Source organism: Symphodus melops (assembly GCF_947650265.1).
Source record: "Symphodus melops genome assembly, chromosome: 5".
In the NCBI taxonomy this organism is placed as follows: Eukaryota; Metazoa; Chordata; class Actinopteri; order Labriformes; family Labridae; genus Symphodus; species Symphodus melops.
This window is the reverse complement of record NC_136695.1, coordinates 21765059-21787811: the sequence shown is the minus strand read 5'-3', so window position 1 is coordinate 21787811 and position 22753 is coordinate 21765059. Positions and strand designations below refer to the sequence as shown.

At 43.0% G+C, this 22753-nt stretch overlaps 2 protein-coding genes across 7 annotated transcripts; one reads left to right on the top strand and one right to left on the bottom strand.

The window, feature by feature from the left end:
- The first annotated feature begins 886 nt into the window (after positions 1–886).
- epn1a (epsin 1a) lies at positions 887–17484 on the top strand. Of its 4 annotated transcripts, none has more exons than XM_079344093.1 (14): positions 887–1128; positions 3916–4007; positions 6410–6571; positions 6845–6946; positions 7301–7459; positions 7585–7713; positions 7994–8114; positions 8251–8408; positions 8535–8606; positions 10394–10477; positions 13239–13545; positions 14177–14341; positions 14572–14814; positions 15544–17484. In XM_079344093.1, the coding sequence occupies exons 4-14, from the start codon at positions 6878–6880 to the stop codon at positions 15987–15989; spliced, it is 1953 nt and encodes a 650-aa protein (XP_079200219.1). In that variant the 5' UTR covers positions 887–1128; positions 3916–4007; positions 6410–6571; positions 6845–6877; the 3' UTR covers positions 15990–17484. The 4 variants fall into 4 exon arrangements, with proteins under 4 accessions (XP_079200219.1, XP_079200218.1, XP_079200221.1 ...); XM_079344092.1 differs by having other exon boundaries at positions 8499–8606; XM_079344095.1 differs by lacking the exon at positions 14177–14341 and having other exon boundaries at positions 8499–8606.
- Positions 17485–17541: 57 nt separating this feature from the next.
- On the bottom strand, positions 17542–22687 carry foxj2 (forkhead box J2). Of its 3 annotated transcripts, none has more exons than XM_079344100.1 (10): positions 22445–22687; positions 21789–22153; positions 21565–21639; positions 21352–21447; positions 20490–20648; positions 19915–20398; positions 19665–19826; positions 19449–19550; positions 18856–19191; positions 17542–17995 (listed from the first exon to the last, which is right to left on the bottom strand). In XM_079344100.1, the coding sequence occupies exons 2-10, from the start codon at positions 22116–22118 to the stop codon at positions 17883–17885; spliced, it is 1857 nt and encodes a 618-aa protein (XP_079200226.1). In that variant the 5' UTR covers positions 22119–22153; positions 22445–22687; the 3' UTR covers positions 17542–17882. The 3 variants fall into 3 exon arrangements, with proteins under 3 accessions (XP_079200226.1, XP_079200227.1, XP_079200228.1); XM_079344101.1 differs by having other exon boundaries at positions 19449–19547; XM_079344102.1 differs by having other exon boundaries at positions 19915–20128.
- Positions 22688–22753: the final 66 nt, after the last annotated feature.

The following is a 22753-nucleotide window of genomic DNA, read 5'->3' as shown; positions in this document are numbered from 1 at the left end:
ATTTAAGAAAATACTGGCAGGGTATTTATTTAAACATAACAATGTAAAGAGTATTTTATTATATTATTTTGATGCTGCTTAGTCTCAAGGGCTGATGAAGCTGCAACTCAACCTGAGATGAAATATAATCCCTTTATTGTTTGTAAAATGAGCATGTTTTAGTTTGCAGGAGACGTTTTAAGAGGGAACGGTGGGTTCACCTCTCTCTACACCGCAGGTATCAAACTCCAGTCCTCGAGGGCCGGCTTCCTCAGACTTTTAGAGGTCTCCTTGCTCTAACACACCTGCTTTAAAACAATGTGTTGTCATCAAGCTCTGCAGAAGCCTGATAACGAGTCACTCATTGGATTCAGCTGCGTCCAAGCAGGGAGACATCTAACAGTCTGAAGAAGCCGGCCCTCCAGGACTGGAGTTTGACACCCCTGCGTCTACATGAAGACGCTGTGACAGACACGCAGCGAAACGACCCCACTTCGGCTTCTAAGTACAGACCGTCTACACTGCAGGTCTTGCCCATAGACTTAATGTGGTTTAGAAAAAGGTTTACAAATGTTACTTGTTCCGTTAATCCTAATACAGAAAGTAGACAAGTAGCGGTTAGGTAGTTGTTAGCGGTGGTTGCCATGGCGACCATGAAGGCAGCACAATGAGCCTGATATCGCGCAGCTCGCATGCAGTTTAGATAGGATGAAATAAATAACTTACGTGATACATGATTGATGTGATGATGTAAAACATGTTGATTGACTGTATATATTTGGGTGACAAGTTGATATTGAAGTCAGATGTTGGGATTGATTTGGGAATGAGATGTAATGTACACAATTGATTTCCTGTGTATAATAGGCAGACAGTAGAGTTAGTGTCAGTGTGTGTGTGGCGAATCATAATTGTGTATATTTTTGCTCTTTGCAGAAAATCAAATGAACAATCAAATAAACAACTTTTCAAACTAAATGTGTAGTGGAGGTCGGCTACGCATCTGCACCACACTACATCAACAGAGGGTTCACCCCAACAAACTGATGGGGTACAGAGACTTGATAGAGTCCCACAGAAAGAGAAAATCCTCCTCTGACGAACCTCATAAAAAGAATGTGAGGATCCTTGGCTCTCCTTCCATAGCAGGTAACACAAGCAACGCTTGACAAGCTTATGTTTAGTTTTGTATGTGAGGCCAACCAACCATTTTCTGTGGTTGAGACACCATCATTCAAGTCAATGTTTGAAAGCTTGCAACCTCTTTGTACAGTAATGACAAGGAAAACGTTATGCTGTAGAATACATGAAGCTGCAAAGAACATGGAAGAACCTAATCATCGAAAAGTTGAGCACTGTGAACCATGTTGCTACCACAACAGACTGCCGGTCTGCCAGACAACGTATTAACTTAGGTGCCACTGGATAGATCAGAACAGACAGTGGCTCAAATTTCCTGAAGGCCTTTCGAATATATGGTGTGGAGGAGAGAGGATGAAGTCGCTTATGGACAGGAGGAGAGAGACTCCATTCTTGATGTGTCAGGAGATGAAAGTGAGGTGGAGTATCAAGATGTGTCTGCTGTTTTGGATGACGACACAGGCCTGGAGTACCAACGTCCCAAGCACCAAAAGTGTGCATGCTATCTCCTCAATCTCACATCAACAGTTGACACTTCACTGCTGCAGGAGCTGGCAGTGAAACATACAAGAGGCTGTCTTGGTCTGATTTTGCGAAATGCAATGCTCTTTGGAATAAAACCAGAAGGTCAACCACAGCATTTGAAACGGTGGAACGTGAATGCAAATTGCAGTTCCTGCGACCCAATCAGACCCGTTGGAGCTCCCTGTTCCTCGCTGTAGAAAGGGTTGTGCGCATTCAGAAGGAGCAAAGAGAAAAAGCAATCCACAATGTATGCACAAGGGTCGAGCAGAGAAATTCTCAGCTGGGTGGCTGTTTGTATTACCTGTGATCAACCTGCAATAAACCAGCTTTTGACTTGATCTCATTTGGTCGCGATCTTCCTTTCAGATAAGACGACACAGTCTAAAAATCTTTCAACTGGTGACCCCGATGTGATGTCTGATTGACAAGACAAGGACCATGTGCGGTGGAGTTGGCGGACTTCTCCGTGGACGATTCAGGGGCCCCCCAACTAAAAGGTGAGCAGAAAACCTTTTGATAAAAGAATTTCTGTTATTGGATAATCTAAATAAAATTCCCTTCTCTCTCTCCCGATATCCATATTTACCCACTTTACCCCCCCTTCCACCCAAAAAAAGAGATTCTGTGAATATGAACTGTAAAAGGAGGATGGGGATTTTTCATCTCTTTATTTCTGATGGTCAGACCCAGACAGGGGCGATGGCCCTTACAGCACAGGTAAGGATTTGTTGTTTTTCATGAAATGTGTTAATGGATGGCAGATTGACACACAAATGACAACTTTTTGACGTGTATATTGACATCGTAGAGACTTCCCAGGGAAGACTCGAATTCGTGTAAATATCACACGAAAATGAGCAGTCAGTGTCAATCATATCGGGAACAAAGGGTGGTAATAGGTAACTAGTGGGATATACATTGCGAATTAGAAATTAGGGTGTGGTCTCTACGGTCCGAATTCAAAGCTGATCTAAGGAGGATCTAAGATTGGAGGGCCCGGACTCTCAAATTAGTTGAGGGCCTAGAAGCTTGGCCTCACTCCTTGATCGGCAATGAATCATCAAACGTATTGGTTAGACATTATTCGGACTGAATTGATTCACACGTTATAATCTGTTTGTCCCTCACATAAATTAATAATTGCAGAAAAAGTGATTGAAAAGTGGGAGGAAAGCCCAGCATGGTGGTGTTGGCGTTGCTTACCATATGGCAATCATGGAAACAGGAGATCGAAATTTAAGACAGAGAAAAGGCAAAAAAATTAAATTAAAATGTTTGTCAATGGTTATACATATTTTTAAAGCATTTTTACACTGTTAAAAAAAACAATTAACAGTTTTTAAGCCATATATTTTTGTTGGAAAAGTGTGTGTTCACAAGCACAAGTAAATACACATTTTTCCAACTGGGCATAATATCTCAACTGTTAAAAAGAAACTAGTCAAATAAAAGGACTGAATATTTGTACGTAATATAAGTATTTTTTCTCTCTAAATGTTGAAAACTAAAAAGTAAAATGTTTGTCAATGTTTATACATATTTTAAAAGCATTTCTTTTGCTCTGTTAAAAAACTAAAAATATATTTTAAGCTATATATTTATAAAGCATATTTTTATTTTAAAGCATGTTTTGCACTGCTAAAAACCAACATACTAAAGTCTTTAAAATTGTTTATTTCTGATTTATTGTGAATATAGATGTAACAGCAGAAGCATCTCTCAAACATTGCATTTTAAAGCAGTCAACAGAGGTATATGCATTGACATGTGACACACACACACACACACAGACTTTGAAACTACCTGCCAATGCTCTGAGAAGACGCTTTGGAGCATGGAAAATAAGTTTTCACACATGATAGTAGACTCCTAAAGTTAGGGCAATGGTGTGTGCTGTGAGAACAGTCGGCATAGCCTGGATTTATACGGATATCCATGGCGAAATTAAGTGAGTATGCCGGCAAAAACTCATCCAGCTTTCAAAAATCTGTGGAAACGTGGCTACAGTGACGTAGGCTACATCACATCACAAGCATGTATGCGGGCGGGCCCGGCCCCCTATGGCCCGCCGATAACGACGGGTGTGAGTGGGGGGTGTTAAAAAAAATGGAAAAGAAAAAAAGTGGTACGAGGTGGAAGAAATCAACTAAAAGTGACGCCATTGTCACTCTTCAAAAGGCTTTTAAAAAAAATGTATTCATCACTTAGAAGTTAGATTTTGTTTCTTAAATAGTCAATACACTACTCATGATCCAGCTACTACCATCCTAGGAAAACAAAGCTACAGGGGGTGCGGTCTTTCCTGTAGTCGAGAACGGAAGCGGAAGTTCGGCCATCTCCTCGTACATCCAGGCTACAACAGGGTCAGTACACACTTCATTTGTATATATATATTCTTGTTTGCTGCCTGTGTTTTTGTTGACATGAGGGCTCTTAAAAAGCAGTGTGCAGGTCCACAGTGGTCATGGTGCAGGGTGTGTCCTGTCTAAAGGGTTTAAAGGTCTATCAGTCATGTTGCGAACTCACTGGAAGGAGCTAGCAAGCTAACAGCTGCCTTGCTAGCTAGCTGGCTAATCTTTTCTAGCAGCAGCAGCAAGTGATTTATTTTACAGTTCACTGGTAGTTCACTTTAAACCACGACTACAGTCTGCTGTGGTTGTATGCTTATGACGAGAACATCAGCTTTTGGTTGGCGTTTAAGTAAGTTTGATTGCCACTTGGTAAGCTAGCATCAACCTCCTGTAAGCTGTGTTTACTTAGACTTCAGCCTGTCAAGTGCTGTTTCCTTCAGCTCAACTCAAAGTTTACTTATGAAGTGCGCAAAGTCAGCTGCAACCAGACTTTTATGACTCAAACATGCTCTTACAATACTTTTAAATAAGTCAGGGTTCAAATGAACCTGCTGTTCAGCCTCCTAGCTCTTCAGCTTGGTAGGTGTGACAGGTTGTCTCGATGAGTTGTTAACATTATCTCTGTCTCAGATAACAGGGTGTGGGTTCAATGCTTTGTCAGGCTGGGACCAGGAATGAGTTATCTTAACTTCAACTCTTCTTGTAACTAGTGTAATGTGCGGATCTTAAATCTCTCATTAAAAAAAACAATCCGTCGTTCACTTGATCCAGCTCACTGTGTCTGATCTTTGTAATGCTGTCAAAGCAGGCGATAAAGGCCTTAACTTGTCTGAGGCATTTCAAGTCAAACGCAAGAGAAGTGAGAAGTGGTTGATCATACCTGGTGATTTGTTTAAGTGTCACAGGTTGTGATTACATTTGACCCAAAAGAATAGCCTGTTAGCTTCCTTATCAGAGATGAGTTTGTGATTAGCTGTCTGTACTTTGGTACACAGATTCAGGAGTGTCTGACTGTTATCATGGTTGTTTAATGTTACGTTATGAAACACGGTCTCATATTTGTATGACCAACTAATTTAGAAAAGTATGCCATGCTATATGATGTTTACTTAGTTTGTTTTTTTAGATTAAATGTTGGTTACGATTTTTTTCTTCCTGGGAATCATGAAAAACTAGAGAAACTTTGACTGTTCTTCTTGCCGTGATGCACTCGTTTAATCCATTGGTTATTTCACGTGTTTGTCAAGTTTTGTTTTATTGATATATTGTGATTTCACCATTAGTGTTATTAAGGAACAGAGGAAGAACTGGATGGTTTCTTGTTGTATTTTTCACAGGAACCTCTTAAAATAGACGTGAAGTACACGAGAAATGAGGAATTGATTGTTGCTCGGTGACGTGGTCTTAGAGGGACAGAGAGTGAGCATGTATTTGGTGAGAAAATGCAGATTGTGGCAGTGAAAGGATGCATCTAGTCAGCAACATTTCAGCCTGCTGTGCAGACAATGCTTCGTAGGTACTGAGGGATCCAATACTGTGCCACAAAATCCTTCTCTGCATGCCAGAGCATCAGCAGCAGCATCAGCTCATGATGTAACTTCAAATCTATCTACCTGTTAGGATTCGATTGTTGCACCAAACAAAGTTTTTATTTTCCTGTCAGTGGTTCAGATTTAGTCAGTAGCTTGCTCACCGTACATTTGAGCTCTCGATGATAGCTGACAAACGTCAATCTTTGACAGTTGATTCAAGCGTGACGTGTTGAGCAACAAGCTTTTTACCCAGAGTTACTGAGTTCAAAGTATGGACGGCGTTGAGCTCTTTTGTTAGTTTAGCCGCTCATCATTGACCACACTGATACACAGTTTTTTGTGTCATTCTGAACTTACTGGATGTAACAGAGTCTCTTTATAATGAGTCACTCATTGAACATGTTCTGTTTGACTCAGTCCTTCAGTGTTCGGCTACTTGAGACTGCTCTAAATCAAGTATGTTATAAACAGCCACGTTGTTTTTCTCCTCTTCTCGCTTAAACCTGTGCAGGATAAGTCTGTTAACACTTCCTGTTCTGAGGACAAAAAAACCAACAACAACAAAAAAAACAGCGTTATTGTCTATTCATCTGGAAATAAACGCTTTTATACTTCAATGACGCTGATAAGAAAGATTAAGTATATTAATTGAATTATTGACTGTGAGCCATGTGTGGATCAGCAACAAATCATGTGATTTCTGTGTGAATATCTCCTTTGTCCTCATTTAATAATGACCGCTTTAAAAATAGCACTCACATTAAGTTTTTAACCGTTTTTTTTTGTCTGTTGTGATTTTTGATTTATCTTCAATTAGAAAAGTTTCTTCTTTTTTTTATTTTTTATTTTTAATTCAATGTTAATCCCTATCTTGCTCCGTAGTTTCCATCTCCCTACGCCGTCGGTTTCAGACCCGATGTTGCCACGGGAAGAAACACACAAACTGAGACACAGCGCTCCATGAATGAGTGGCTCACAGGCCCGAAAGAAACAAAGACCGAGCAAAAGGAGAGAGCCGTATTCTGCACCATTCTCGTGTAACAGGTGTGCAATGAGCAGTCACGTGGTTTTTTTAGACTCACTTCTTGGTGCACACACCATCTTTTTTTTTACTCTCTGAATTTTCTCCTCTTTCATTCATTCTCCTGTTCATCATCATCCGGTCTCTTCTTTCACTCTTAACCATCTGGCATATTTTTTTAATTTTTTTATAATCGTATCGATCATTTGTCGTTGTTGGAAATAACAATGTGCTCTCCCCTGCTGCTGTTTGTACTAACTATGATTTACAACACGTCTTCTCCACCTGCTGTTCAGATTGCAACAGAACTCGACGGCCAGACCGTTGCCATGTCGACCTCATCGCTACGGCGACAAGTAAAGAACATCGTCCACAACTATTCAGAGGCTGAAATCAAGGTTGTGTGTCCCTCTGCTTATTCAGCCTTACACACCCTCCATGTGTCCACAGCTTCAGCTCAGCTCGTGTATCTCCGCAGGCCGGAGGACACAACCAGTTAGAATACAACGCTAATAATCTAATATCACTGTGACGCACCTCCTCACCCTTTCCCCTCATTACACATAATTGCTTAATCAAATTATCCATTCATTATTTTGCCTCTGTCCGGCTTTTATCATGATGGAGTTTGCATTGCAGCTTAGAACAATGTGGATCGTTGATTTGTAACACTTGACTCATTCTCATCAGTGACAGCGTTGATGGGGGGAGAAATTGAATTTGGCCTCTTGCTGGCGTTTGTTTTGTTTCAGGTAAGAGAGGCGACATCCAATGACCCGTGGGGCCCCAGCAGCTCTCTTATGTCCGAGATCGCTGATCTGACCTACAATGTAGTGGCCTTCTCGGAAATCATGAGCATGGTGTGGAAACGCCTCAATGATCACGGCAAGAACTGGAGACACGTGTACAAGGTTTGTGCGTGCGACTAATTGTTGAGCAAACATTACAGGACGCACGATGTCTGTAATGGTTCTGTGTCTCTGAACTACAGATCTGTATGATTTGCCCGTTGCTTTGTGTCATTTCTGTTCGCCAGGCTATGACTCTTATGGAGTACCTGATCAAGACGGGTTCAGAGCGTGTTGCCCAACAGTGCCGAGAGAATATCTACGCAGTCCAGACCCTCAAGGACTTCCAGTATATAGACAGAGACGGCAAAGACCAGGTACACAACCCACGGCCATGTCCACAAAGTGATTCATGAGTGCGGTCCACTTCTGAGGAATGCACGAGCCCATTGTCAAACCATGCCATTGCGCAATTTATTCAGGAACTTTTAATGAACTCTTAACGACCTCTTGTGCAAATCTCCAAGCCAGCCGTGAAATGTTTACGGTTTGTTGATTGCTCTTGTTTGGAAGCAAGTGTTCACTTTCTGTCATGGTGCTCTCATTTTTTTTCTTCTAGCAGGTTTTAAGGTGTGTTTTATATTTGTATTTTCTCAGGGGGTGAATGTGCGAGAGAAAGCCAAACAGCTGGTGACGCTGCTGAAAGATGAGGAGAGACTACGAGAGGAGAGAATCCACGCCCTCAAAACCAAAGAGAAGATGGCACAGACCTCCAGTGGTGAGACGGCCACCTCATCAAAGTCTAAATCAAGTTCACGCTACACGATTTTGAAGGAAGGGTCTGGTAGCTCTTGTTTTACTGATTGAAAGTCAGTTTTGCTTTCATACACGTGCTGATGTGTTCCCCCCTTCAGCCTCATCAGCTCCAACAGCACCCAGCCTGGGGGGCAGCCTGTCGGTGGGCTCCCACTCTGGGGGGGCAGACCCTGAGCAGGCCTGGCCGCAGAGCTCAGGAGAGGAAGATCTGCAGCTCCAGCTGGCTTTGGCCATGAGTAAAGAAGAGGCTGAGCAGGTAACGCACAGTTTGAACTAACTGTAGCTACGTATGTACTCAAGTCATTTGTGGATGTACACAAACGTGTTTTTCACTCCATACACCTAGCCCTGCTCTCACCATTTGACACCTGACCTCTCCCAGACTAGTGCAGACCCTCTGGAGGACGCAGAGCTCCGCTATGCTCTCACACTGAGCAAAGAGATGCAGCAAAAGGTCAGGGCCAGAGAGCGATCGGCCAACCACTCCTCAACTATCTGTCTTTCTTTTAATTGGAGTTCCTCAAACGCACATCAATCAATCACGATAATTCACATCAGCTGATGTTTTCATTTGTGATTCTCCTCAAGAAATCTTCTTCGTGAAACAAATTTGCATCAGGCTGTTGTAAAGCTCTCGACGTAATTCCGTTTGCTGTACCTGTGTGGGACCGGGTTTAAATGGATCCCAACCGGAAGAGTAGGGCTGGGCAATTCATGGAAACCTTGAACGCGTCGATTTATTTGGATTCTTTTCAGGGCCGAGTCGCGTGACCATACGTCCAACCCGTCGAGACATGGATGCAATGTCCGTCGTTTGCACGCTTTTTGTCTTTAGGGAAGACGACGCCAAACAAACAGAAGCCAAATGTAAATACTGTTATTTATTTGTCTAATTTTAAAGAAGTTAATTTTCTACTTTCAAACTAAACTGTGACGTTTTCATTGAAAGCGACGCTTTGATTTCAGTTTGAAATATTCAATGAAAAAACCCACCAAAGTAGTTCATCAGATATTCACTCCGTCATGGGGAACCTGATCTTTAATAGATGAGTATATGTACAGTAGAGAGCATGTCAGTGAACTGTGAGGACAAAAACAAAGTCATTCTTCATTCATCGTAATCGACCTCAGATGTTCACTGAATGTTGATCGGAGGTCGTATCGCCCAGCCCTACTTACGAGTGTCAGCTGTCAACGTGTGTTAAAGTGCATCAAAGTTGGCACACAGAAATGACAAACTCTTGTGAAATTGGTGAGTTTGCATGGCATTGGCTAAATGTGCATTATAATGAACTAAAGTGAACGCTCGCTCAGTTTATTTACAAACGCTGATTCTCACTTCCTGTCTCTGATGGCATGCACCCAATGATATTCAACATCTTCTTTTCTTTCCCTGCTGGTTTGTCTTTTTGCTGTGTTTGTGCTTGTTGTCAACAAAAAGGTTTGATTTGTCCGTGTTCTGTCTGAAAACATTAGTTTAGTCTGTAGATGGATGTCTGGTAAAGATGGTGGCTTCTTGACTTTATGTTAGAGCACAGAGCCTGTTTCCTCTTTGACCAGTTAGTGTTCTGTTTCAGCCGGGAATATTACACCTGTTCACCTGGGAATATACAACTGGTTGACGTTTTTTTTTTTTTCTTCTTTTTTAAAGCCTGGTCAACTTCTGTTTTTTTTTTTTTTTTATTGCTCGAGGTCGGCGGGCTGATAAAGAAACTCTGTTAAGCTGAAGACGGAGACTTTCTTCGACGGTGATTTATCAGGAGCGGCACTCGCAGATTGAAACCAACCAGCACTTTCCATGAAATAATCACACAGACAGCATGTGTCAACAAGTCACCGCAGCTGCTCCTGCAGCTGTCTCTGCCTCTAAAGAGCTGCTTTGGTGGCAACTGCAATTAAACTTTAGATTTTGGTTTTGATTACAGCGGGATCCCCGTCCCAGCCATGTCTTAAACCTCTTTGCCTCTACACATGTCAATTTAGCTGTTTGGTGCCCTTGCAGCAGCTTCTTTGGATGATCATTATCCCTGTTTGAAAGTGCACTGAAGAGTTGTTCTGTAGTGAGGCTTGTGGTAAAATAATAATGAAATTGTTTTCTATAATTATATTAATCTTTACTCTGGTTTTAAATCGGCCTTCCCACTCGTGAAGCATTTCAGTTTGTTTGTCTTTACCTGTGCTGTGCTCCCTGAGGTCGCTGACGTCACTGTGTGTGTGTGTGTGTGTGTGTGTGATTGGCAGGAAGAAAGACTGCGCAGAGGAGACGACCTGAGGCTGCAGATGGCCATCGAGGAGAGCAAGAGAGCGAAGGCAAAGCCCGAGGAGGTTTGTACCCTCCTTTTTTATCACACACGTTCACCACACACTCCACGCCTTCACTCTGAGAACACGCCGCGCCGGAGAGATCCTCTTTAACTCTGGATTTGTTTGGAAACCTTTGTGTGTATTAACATTGGATTTATAACTGTCTTTCTGGTTAGAAGACCACACACATATATATACATATACACATATATATACATATACATATATATATATATGTGTGTATATATATGTATGTGTATATATATGTATGTGTATATATATGTATATGTATATATATGTGTGTATATATATATATATATATATACACTCAACAAAAATATAAACGCAACACTTTTGTTTTTGCTCCCATTTGTCATGAGATGGACTCAAAGATCTAAAATTCATTCCAGATACACAATATTACCATTTCTCTCAAACATTGTTCACAAATCTGTCTAAATGTGTGATAGTGAGCACTTTTGCTTTGCTGAGATAATCCATCCCACCTCACAGGTGTGCCACATCAAGATGCTCATCAGACACCATGATTAGTGCACAGGTGTACCTTATACTGCCCACAATAAAAGGCCACTCTGAAATGTGCAGTTTTGTCTCACAGCAAAATGCCACAGATGGCGCAAGCATTGAGGGAGCGTGCAATTGGCATGCTGACAGCAGGAATGTCAACCAGATCTGTTGCTCGGGCATTGAATGTTCATTTCTCCACCATAAGCCGTCTCCAAAGGCGTTTCAGAGAATATGGCAGTACATCCAACCGGCCTCACAACCGCAGACCACGTGTAACCACACCAGCCCAGGACCTCCACATCCAGCAGGTTCACCTCCAAGATCGTCTGAGACCAGCTACTCAGACAGCTGCTGAAACAATTGGTTTGCATAACCAAAGAATTTCTGCACAAACTGTCAGAAACCGTCTCAGGGAAGCTCAACTGCATGCTCGTCGTCCTCATCGGGGTCTTAACCTGACTCCAGATCGTCGCCGTAACAGACTTGAGTGGGCAAATGCTCACATTCGATGGCGTCTGGCACGTTGGAGAGGTGTTCTCTTCACGGATGAATCTCGGTTTACATTGTTCAGGGCAGATGGCAGACAGCGTGTGTGGCGTCGTGTGGGTGAGCGCTTTGCTGATGTCAATGTTGTGGATCGAGTGGCCCATGGTGGTGGTGGGGTTATGGTATGGGCAGGCATCTGTTATGGACGAAGAACACAGGTGCATTTTATTGATGGCATTTTGAATGCACAGAGATACCGTGATGAGATCCTGAGGCCCATTGTTGTGCCATACATCCATGAACATCACCTCATGTTTCAGCAAGATAATGCACGGCCCCATGTTGCAAGGATCTGTACACAATTCTTGGAAGCTGAAAATGTCCCAGTTCTTGCATGGCCAGCATACTCACCGGACATGTCACCCATTGAGCATGTTTGGGATGTGCTTGACCGGCGTATACGACAGCGCGTACCAGTTCCCACTAATATCCAGCAACTTCGCACAGCCATTGAAGAGGAGTGGACCAACATTCCACAGGCCACAATTGACAATCTGATAAACTCTATGCGAAGAAGATGTGTTGCACTGCATGAGGCAAATGGTGGTCACACCAGATACTGACTGGTTCTGAGTCCCCAGACCCTCAATAAAGCAAAAACTGCACATTTCAGGGTGGCCTTTTATTGTGGACAGTCTAAGGTACACCTATGCACTAATCATGGTGTCTGATGAGCATCTTGATGTGGCACACCTGTGAGGTGGGATGGATTGTCTCAGCAAAGCAAAAGTGCTCACTATCACACATTTAGACAGATTTATGAACAATGTTTGAGAGAAATGGTAATATTGTGTATCTGGAATGAATTTTAGATCTTTGAGTCCATCTCATGACAAATGGGAGCAAAAACAAAAGTGTTGCGTTTATATTTTTGTTGAGTGTATATATATACATATATATACATATACATATATATATATGTGTATATATGTATATATATGTATATGTATATATATATATACACATATATATGTATATATATGTATTTATATATATATATGTATATATATGTATATATATATGTGTATATATATGTGTGTGTATATATATGTGTGTGTATATATATATATACATATATATGTATATATATATATATATACATATGTATATATACATATACATACATATACATATATATATACACATATATGTGTATATATATATACATATATATATATATATATATATATATATATATATATATATATATATATATATAGATATATATATATATATATAGATATAAAATACAGATGAATGGATGTCTGTATTAAGATTTCAGACTAGTTGATCATCACGTTTTGGTCAGCTGTCATGATCTCTTTATGCTGTCAGAGTCTTGTACATAAATCAGCCTTTATGTGCAGTCTGAGATAATAGATGACGTGTGTGTGACATGTAAAGCTGGGAGAGAAAAAGCATGTCACAGATCAACTTACAATTTGAATTGATCAAAGATACAGTCAAACTAGTTTATTCTAAAGTTCAGTATTTAGGCTCACAATGACGTGGCAGGTTTATTTTAACTGTCTATTCAATGTCTTTATCTGGTCTGCAACTCTTTGTGTCCTTTTACTTCTCAGTTTTGTGCGTTTCCTCTTATCAAAGCACCTGACCTCTGCATACGTGGGTGAATACGTACTTACTGTACATTTGGTCCTGAGAGAAGCTGTGGAAACATTAACCCGTGGCATCTTCTCTTGCTCAGAGCGCTCTGATGGAGCTGAGTGCTGCAGACCCGTGGGGGGCCCCGGCTGCTGCCGCTGCTGCCGCCGCCACCGTGGGATCTGCGGGCCCCTCTCCTCCGCCCACAGTCCCTCCCCCTGCGGCCTCTGGTCCTTGGGGTAGCACTGCCGCCGCCGCCGCCGCAGACCCATGGGGGGTAGCTTCGCCCACATCTCCCACAAACTCCGACCCCTGGGGCGGGGGAGCACCTCCGACGACAGCTCCTCCCCCGGACCCCTGGGCGGAGACGTCCAACAGAGTGAACAACGTGGACCCCTGGGCGAGCTCAGGTAAGCAGACACGAGGCTCTACGTGTGAACCCTGTGGCCGATCAGGTGGGTGTGAATGTTCACGTGGCCGGGTGTCGACAGACGAGCATGTCCCGCTCTCCGGGTGAAAGAGGATGTGAAGACTTCCCAAACTTTACGCCTCATTCACTCCGCTGTTTCATTTCCTGTTTGCAGAAGTCCCCTCGTTTCACTTTTGATCATATCACCAAGCTGTCATGTCTCCTCATTCCCTCACATGCTTTCAGTTTGTAATGCAGAAAGCGAGCATGCTAAACCCATTCTCCATCTGCGTCTAAATCAGGGATTTGTATCCTCTTGTTTCTACTCAGGACTGACTGTGGCTGTGTCTCAACCAGAGATGTCTCCTCCTTTGCCCTTCTCTGCTTTTTTTTTTATTTTATTTTTTTTTTTTGTCCGAGCCCCTTTTTGATCTCTCCTTCACCTCCTCTGAGCTTCCGATATTTCAGATTTGAAAAAGTAAAAGTAAAACCACCTGTGCAGAGGTCAAGGAGAGAAGCATCAGTGTTGGTACCCAGCCCAGCTTCCTGTTTCCTCCGTATTGTGGATCGTACCTGTAAGGTGTTGTGTTAACCCTCCCCACCCCTGCGTCTCCTTCCCCCTCCCCCTGTAGCTGTGACTCCCCCCAGTGCCGATCCCTGGGGCCCCCCGGTGCCACCCAGCACTTCCTCTTCGGGGGGGCCAGTAGACCCCTGGGCAGGGGACGGGACTGTCCCTGCCTCTGACCCTCTCACCTCCGACATCTGGAGTGGCACCGCCAAACACACTAATGGCACAGGTACACTGACACTTAAAGCTACATGGACGCATAATCACTGAGGTACTGGTGCACCCTTGTACATAGAGTACGCGCAGATTTTCAATTTCATGCACACAACAAGTTGTCTTGTCTTACATTTCATCCTCCTCTAGTTTGTGTGGAACGTGTTCCTATTTTGTCTTTAACTTAAAGAATCAATGAATTAGTCGTCTGTGTCTGATTGGATATTTCTGCTCCTCCGTCCCCAGGAGACCCAGAGAGACGAGGCTCCCCAGCGCTGGGCTGCGACGGTACAGGCTCACCGGTGCCCTTTGACCTGTCGTCTCTTGGTTCTTCACTTCCTGTTCGAAAGACTCCCGAGTCGTTCCTCGGCCCCAACGCGGCGCTGGTGGATCTCGATTCCCTTGTGTCGTCAAAACCCAAACCCAAACAGCCGCCGCCTCCTTCCATCTCTTCATCCTCAGCACACAACCCTTTCTTACAGAACACAGGTGAGCTACATACAGTACAAAGCCTCAACTGTAACACTGTCTCACCCTGTCTCTGAAACATGCAGGGACAGATTATCCCACAGTTTAAGATAACTTTATTCATTCAAAAATAAAATCCAGACCTGATTGAATATGGATTAAAAAGTTCAAAATTAAAATGTTTTGGAAAAAATATGCTCAGTTCTTCAAAACAACCCAGACTGAAAGCAGACAGAAACCAATTGAAAGCTGTGTAGTGACCCGGAGGTGAGCCATACTGTGTCCTTGAGTTGCACTAAACTCGAGCCTTTCTGGGACGATGTAAATCCAATCATGACAGGCGGTACAGGACAGGTCATTCTAAATACCTCTGCAGTGAACCAGTGTAAAAGCTTTACAATAAACCTGTCAAAGCTCGTCAGTATACTGTGAGTACATTATGGATTTGAATCAGGAGAACAATCAGCGATTAGATTATTTAGGAGATTAAATGTTGTCTCTTTCAAACGCATGAGACAACAACTGGTTCAACGATTCACCTTCACAAACTGAGACTAATTCACGTTTGGCATTGTTGGAATAGAAAATGACCGAACAAGTACACTGGTGGAGTCACGCCGTCTCCAGATCAGAGAAACTGACCTCATCAGAAGGATAGATTAGATGAAAGTATATAAAGAAGAGTATTGCACTGGTTGAAATATGACGTCACTGTTATCTTAGTGAGCTCCGTGTGTTTCCAACCCTCAGGCTCATCTCCTGCTCCTGGCATCGCCGTGACTCCAGGCAGCACCATTTCAAGCAGGGGGGTCTCTCCAATACCTGCCTCCTCTAACCCTTTCGGCGTGGCTCCAGGCATGACCTCCATCTCCCCTCAGCCCTCCTCACTGGGTCTGAGCGGCCTGCGCTCCAGTCCTGTGCCTCCCAATCCCATGCTGAGCATGGTGCAACCGGGACTGGGCATGGGGTCGATGGGTGTGGGGATGGGAGGTCCAGGAATGATGGGCATGATGCAGGCCAGTCCCATGGGCCTACCTTACAGCAGCCTCTCACCCATGGCCCCCCCTGGCTCGACTCTGCTCGGGCCCGGAGGTGCAGCGCCTCCGCAGCTGATTTTGGGTGGGCCCGCTGGAACAGGGGGAGCAGTGGGAGGAGGAGGAGCAACGGGAGCAAGCACCAACCCTTTTCTTCTTTGAGGAAGTGTCACCACTACTTTGCTCACTTGTTTGGACCTCCTCTTGTCATACCTGCTGCCCCCTTTTCATCCACCCAGCCCCCTCCCCAACACATTTTGTGTCTAAAAAGAAAAATGTGTACATCTCTATATTTAAAGAAAAAAAGAAAAAAATCAAAAATTATGTTTATCTTTTCCTTTGAAAGCATTATTTCATTTCAGAATCATTTTCCACATTGAGTTCCTTTCATTTCAGTTCGGGTTGTTTGTGGGTGGGAAATAGAAATCTATTTATTTTTTTTGTTTGTTTTAATTCTCTTCTGTTCTGTATCGTTCTTCATGTCGTTTCGTTTCTTCGGTCCTGTCTTGAGTTGAAGGTAAGTCTGTGAGAGCGGGAAGCTTTTTCAGTAGTAGTCACTCTGCTCTGTTCTAACATTACTGCACTGAGAGACAGATGGAGGGAGAGGGGATTATAGCCACTAACTAACTGAACAGAGAAACTGTTGATCCTGCCTCTTCCTCTTTTCTCCCTCAAGAACAAACACTGAATCTCTGAATCAAAGCAGTGCATGAAGGATGATTTCTTTTGTTTGTTTTTTAATGAACTCCAGACTAAGATACGGACTGAAACACCTGCATTAACATTTCAGGCACAATGTGGTCAAATAATTTCAACTTCTTCACTTTTAATTTAATGTTAAATGTAATTTATTTTTTTTCCAAATTTTTTTTTTGGGAACAAATAAACAAGAAAAAGAATCACACGACGATGCCATTTCAATCAAATGCTTATTTTTTTCTTTCTAATTATTGTAGAAAATTAAAGAGAGCTTTGACATCTGTGGGAGAATGACGGGATGTTCTGCTGAATGTGTGTGTGAATGGGATGCTCATTTGTATGTGCGCAAGTAAGCATTAGTGAAAATGTTTGTGTGTAAATGTATCAATATCTGTCTTCTTCTTTTTCTCGTGTCCGATCTTATTTCAGTTTCTTAGAAAGAAATGACATCAAATATTTTTGTTTTTAAAAATTGTCACTTGTATAAATACGGTGTAATGTTGGGATTTTAAATGAGGTATGATAAGGGTCACACATTTCTCTGCCAATCTTATTTTGGTGAATCAGAAGTTTATTTATTTTTGTCTTATTTTGCCCGATCAAATATTTCATATGGGGTCCCTGGTATACAGGGGTCCCAGAGCCACCACTGTCCTGGGTTTGGGCCCTCTTCGCCTTCAGGGAGGGAGACATACTGATGCTTCTTAAAAAAGACAATTACTCAATGAATGAATGAAAGAAAGAGAAAACGGGGACTTGATGACAAGCTCCATGCTGTTCTTTTTAATTAAGTTTGATGAATTTATTGTTATTTTATATCAACAAGAAAAAAAAATCCCTTTTATCAGGTCAGGTTGATTTTTTTTTTTTGTGTGGTGATGACTGTGTACATTCACATTTGAAAAGCAAAATGGAGAAAAAAATCAAAAGGAATTTATGAAATAAAAATGAAAACACAGGAGTTCTTTGGCCTGTTTCATGTTTGCGCTATATTTAATGCTTTACATATTTAGCCCACATTTGAGTTTTTTTTTTTTTTTTTTTTTTTACTGCTTAATGTCAAGAATATGTTTGAACTTTATTGTCTTTGTTGAGCAAGTTTTATAACTCTACAATTAAATGTTAAAACACCCTAACTGTAACTTATACAGACAAGATGCACAATGATTACAGCACAGGAATCTAAATGAAAGTGAAAAAGCTTGAAATACAGCATTCAGTTATAATTAAGTTTGATCCCAGACTTTCTCTCAGAGAAGCTTCAAGATGCCCAGCAGTCGCTGCACAGCTCTTGTACAGGCGGCTGTGAAGAGTCCCATTCTCTGAAATGTTCAGTTTAATCCTTTCTCTTCACAGTCAAGCGAGCAGAGAATCCCAGTCAAAGTCATCCTGGATCTCCTCGCTGTTGCTGTGCAGGCCCCTCAGAGGAGGACGCTGTCGAGGGGTCATAGACTGAGGCTGCATCCCGGCTGAGACACGTGGGGATAAAGGCACCGAGTTAGAACACAATTTTGTTGGAGTGATAAATAGTAAGAAACCGAGGATAGGTTATACTCAAACAGCTGCGACCGCTGAGGCCTAAGACGTCTCATTTCTCTATAGGTATTTCTACATGAACTAAAGTGTGTCCCACAGAAGTGAGACCTTTTTTAAGATGTGAGGAAAGCTTACAGCAACTACTGTAGTAGCTATGTTAGTGTTAATGAAAATGTGAGCGTGGACATGGTCAGGTCATCTGGGTTAGCACGGGCCCACTTAGAATCTGATCGGTAACCCTATAGTTCTGATCTACTGCCGCGTTATTGCCAGTTAAAGGCAGGATGTTTACACCCGTAAATGCCATGCCTAAAATGCGTGACACTGACGCAGGATGGTGGGGCGACGTCACCCGTAATCAGCGATCAGAGTTGACGGAGGATAGGTGGCAATGTGTGAACGCTCTGTGCACATGAAGATGGACCTTTGTTACAGTGCTGTTGCAGAATCACAGGTATCTGACCTGTCCAAGAGGAGAATAAAGTAGCAGTATACAGATGTTGCAGACAGAAGTTGTGACTTTCATGGTGTTATAAATGCAGAATTAAGCATGGGAAATGTGTGTCTTCATTTTTAGTTCAACGAGTGGATACTAAACCATTTAAACAAAGAGTATGTGCACACATACTTCGTGCGACCCCTGTGAAACTCAATGTGCCACAATTTGGACACCACAAAGTCTTAAGATCCAGACACATTCCTGCATGTGAGCCTGAAATAAAAACAATCTTGGAAACGTGAACCTATTTTTAAAGAGTTGCTGTAAATGTAAAACAGGACGTCAGCGTCTCACCAGTTGTGTTTGCAGGTTGTGTGAGCTGTGGTCGTTGCAGTCCATGTCCTAGCAGAGGCCTCCGGGGCGGCTGTGCTCCACTGGCCGGGGCGAGAGTGGGACAATACGGGAGGGGTGAGGGGTGAGTGAGGCTGGCGAGGGTAAGGGGCGGATTTGAGGTGAAGGGTGAGACCTGTAGGGAGTGAGGAGCACCAACAGCGAGAGGGGAGCTACTCCCAGAGGTGATCATTCCTTTCTGAGTGAAGAAGCGGTTCAAAGAGTCGCATAGAGAGGTGAAAAGTGTCGGATCCAGGGCCCAGTCGCAGAGCTCCGCCTGCCGCATGCTCTCCAAAAGGTCTGCAGACAGAGAGGGAGAAGGAAGATATCAAGACAGACACAGGCGGTGATTGTTTTTATCAATTGTCAAATCTCTCTGCAATCCTTATGTCTAAAGTACTGACCTGTAAATACTGAGTGTTACTGGTCAGTACAACAAAAACACAGAGACTGATACCTTCCAGACTAACTGGACTAACTGCATGGTAAAAAAAGATCTATTTAATCATTTGGGTGAAGTTCTCCTTAACAAAAGACTGCAGTACAAAAGCACAGACCTGGATGACCGGAGAGGTCGATATTTGCCCAGTCGATGTTGCTTGCGATGCGGCAGCTCTCCTTCAAAGAATCTGGATTACTGAACCAATCAACTGGCACTGCTAAAGGGAGAAGAAGGACGCTTTAGAAGGAGTCCATCTGCGATGTGTCTTGTTTCTGTTGTTTGTTTTTTTAATACATACATGTTTGAAGTTGACTGGTAATTTCAGACTCACTGTGTTGTGGGACACGCTCCGTCTCAGGATGCTGTGCAGGCGGTGCTGCTGGTGTAGGTTGAGCAGGCGGGGCAGGCACAGGGTGAGGAGACAGCGGTAGAAGTGTGGGAGTGTGTAGAGGAGTAGTGTCATTGGTAAGGCCAGTCAGGGGAGTAAAATCAGCTGAAAAGAAAGCAAAGGATCATTAACATGCCAGGTATGTGTGTAATGTGTACTTTATTTACAAAATCCAAAGATAGATCCAACTCACACTGAGAGCCTCCTCTGTCCCGCATAGTCTTAAAAATAGATTTGAAAGATGCGTACAAATCTGGTAAATTCAGCTCATCAAAGGTGAAACGCAGCAGAGGATCTGTGGCGGCGTTATGGGTGAAGGCCAGAGGGGCATTGACCGATGTATGAGTAACAGATACAGAGGGGTGAGCGGGTCCAGACACGGTGCAAACAGACACAGGAGCTGAGTTCTGTGTGCAGGAGAAAGTGGGGACAGAAACAGGCCCTGAGATGGCAGGAAAAGAGAGAGAGGCGTTTGAGAACGAGGACGCAGATGGAGAAGCGGACAGAGGTGTAGCAGAGGCAGTGTGGGGGGGGAAAGTGGAGACAGGTGGGTGAGGAGGTTGGAAAGAGTTGATGGAGGTGTTGGGGACAGCTGGTGGAAGCTCCGCTGAAGGAGGAGCAGATGGATGAGGGACAGGGAGACCGGACACTGGACTTGGCATGTAGGGGGATGATTGCTGGAAGACAAAGATATTCTATTTGGTGCTGTAAAATAATGACAAAGAGAGTTAGCATGGCTTTGACGGAGGAGGAGGGGAGTGACTTTACCTTGCAGGGGGGAGGGGAGAGCGAGGCAGGGCCATGTGGATGTTGCTGAACGGCTCTCAAAGGCTCTGTGTTGAGTAGTTGGTGGTCTGTGATGGAGGCTAGTTGTGGTTGGCGAGGAGAAGGTCCTCTCTCTGCCTGTGTAGCATCTATCAGAGGGACCTGTAATCGCACAGCATGACATTTTGTAACACTAGAAAAGCTGAGTTTTTCAAGTTTTTGAAACGATGGACCCAATTTTCAAAACTTTTTCATGACTTTTCCAGGAGCCATAACAAAACCAATGAAACAACAACATGTACAAATACCCAGCTTTGTACAAAGACACATTCATTTCCTTGGTTTTCATTTCTGACAGTGTATATGGGAATATACTCTTCCACAGAGCATATCCTCTGTAAAACATGTTGACATTGTGGATTATCAGGAAGAACCAGAACATTGTTTTGTGTTTTTAGTGATTAATTTTGAAAGATATAAACTTTGAATGTTGTAAACACTGCAGATTTGTCAATTTATGGAAGAAGAATAGTATTATTATCTGAAAACCTGGACAGAAAAAATCAAAACAAGTGTCTGCGTGACTAAATAGAGGGCAAGTAGGAAAAATGTTAGAAAGTAAGTACCGGTATTACATTTAGTGCTGCAAACTGGTCGCTTCAAAGTGTAAGTGTTGATTTCTGAAAAGTTTTTGGATCCAAATTCTAATTTTCAACTTCATTAATTCAAAGAAGTTAAATATGAGGATAAAATACCAAAATCCTAAACTTGTTTTTGATAAGGTTTCTTTCAACGGTTGGTTATTAACAGACATGTTATTAAGGTTGACGGTCAAAGAACAAATAATGATATTAAAACACCATACACTCTGCTTCTCTTCTTCTTCCTCCTCTGGATAAGGACGTTTAGGCGCCCTCAGTTGGTTTGCTTCTGCAGGTCCATCCATTGTCCAATAGGAGCCCTGGAAATACAGTTTCAAGCATTAAGCTTTTTAGGCAAGTGTTGTTACATTATGATACAAAATTTAAAAAAAAAAACAACTTTTAATTGATTTTCAGTATTATGAAATGTAGTTAACCTTGCCAGGGTCACTCTGTGGCCGAGGAACCTTCCTGAAGCATTTATTAAGGGACAGATTATGCCGAATGGAGTTCTGTGAAACACGTGTTGAGAAAAAGAAAGAAATATTGAAACAGTTTGTGAGACATATATCCTAACAAATAAATACGCTTTTTTTACTTTGTCTGTAATAAAGTGTTAGTAATATAGAACTCGATGTTGTATGTTCTACATTCATCTTACTTTCCATCCTCGGCCAGCTCGGCTGTAGTAAGGGTAAGTGTCACTGATCCAGGTGTAGATGTCATTCAAACTCAACTTCCTCTCAGGTGCAGCTGCTATTGCCATGGCGATAAGAGTAGCGTAGCTGTGAGGGGGTTTCCCTTTGGAGTTAGAAGGGGAGGGGTCTGGTACAGAGGGTAAAAAATCTCCTCTCTCCCTCCCTCGATCTCTCCTCTTCTCCCTCTCCCCTCCTCCTCCTCCTCCTCTCTCCCTCCCCGAGCGCAGGCTGCTGAATCCCAGCCGAGGCAGCCAGTCGATACTGGTGAGACTGGAGTCCAACTCTGAGGACATTGTCTTCCTGATCGTCTGTCCAGGATCTGAGGGATCTAAGGAGGAAGTATAGGATCAACTCCTTTCACTTTTTGTATATTTTGAACAATTACAAACCCTGACACACAAGCTTGTTGGGTCCCCCCTCGCTCAGTAATGTAACACTGTTAAACAGTTGTGTTCCTGTACTTACAGCTTCAACAAACAACCAGCAAGTTCACACAAAGACACTTTGTGCTACCCTGGAAACTTTACACTCACAGAAACTGCATCAACGTCACAGTGTATTAGTTTGCATATTCTACCCACAGCTCCTATTTAATGACGAGGAACAGGGTTTTGCTTACCTGTAAAATCACTCGAGGCCCAAGGCCTTAGAAAGTGTGAATATCTGATGTTGTCATCAGCTGTGCACAGCTTTAGACAGCCTGGTGTCCGTCCTCCTCTTCAGATCTCTCTGTTCCGCATGTTCATGTCCACAGGGCTTCCAGTCACACCTTTACTTCGTGAAAGTTTGTGTAACTTCTAAGAAATATACACAGAAAACTTACCGAGGAGCTTCCTTTTTTTTTCTCCCTCCCTCCCTCTCCTTCTTCTTCCCCTCCCTTTCTCACTACACCAGAATAACGTCACCTACTCCTCCCCCCCCATGTGAC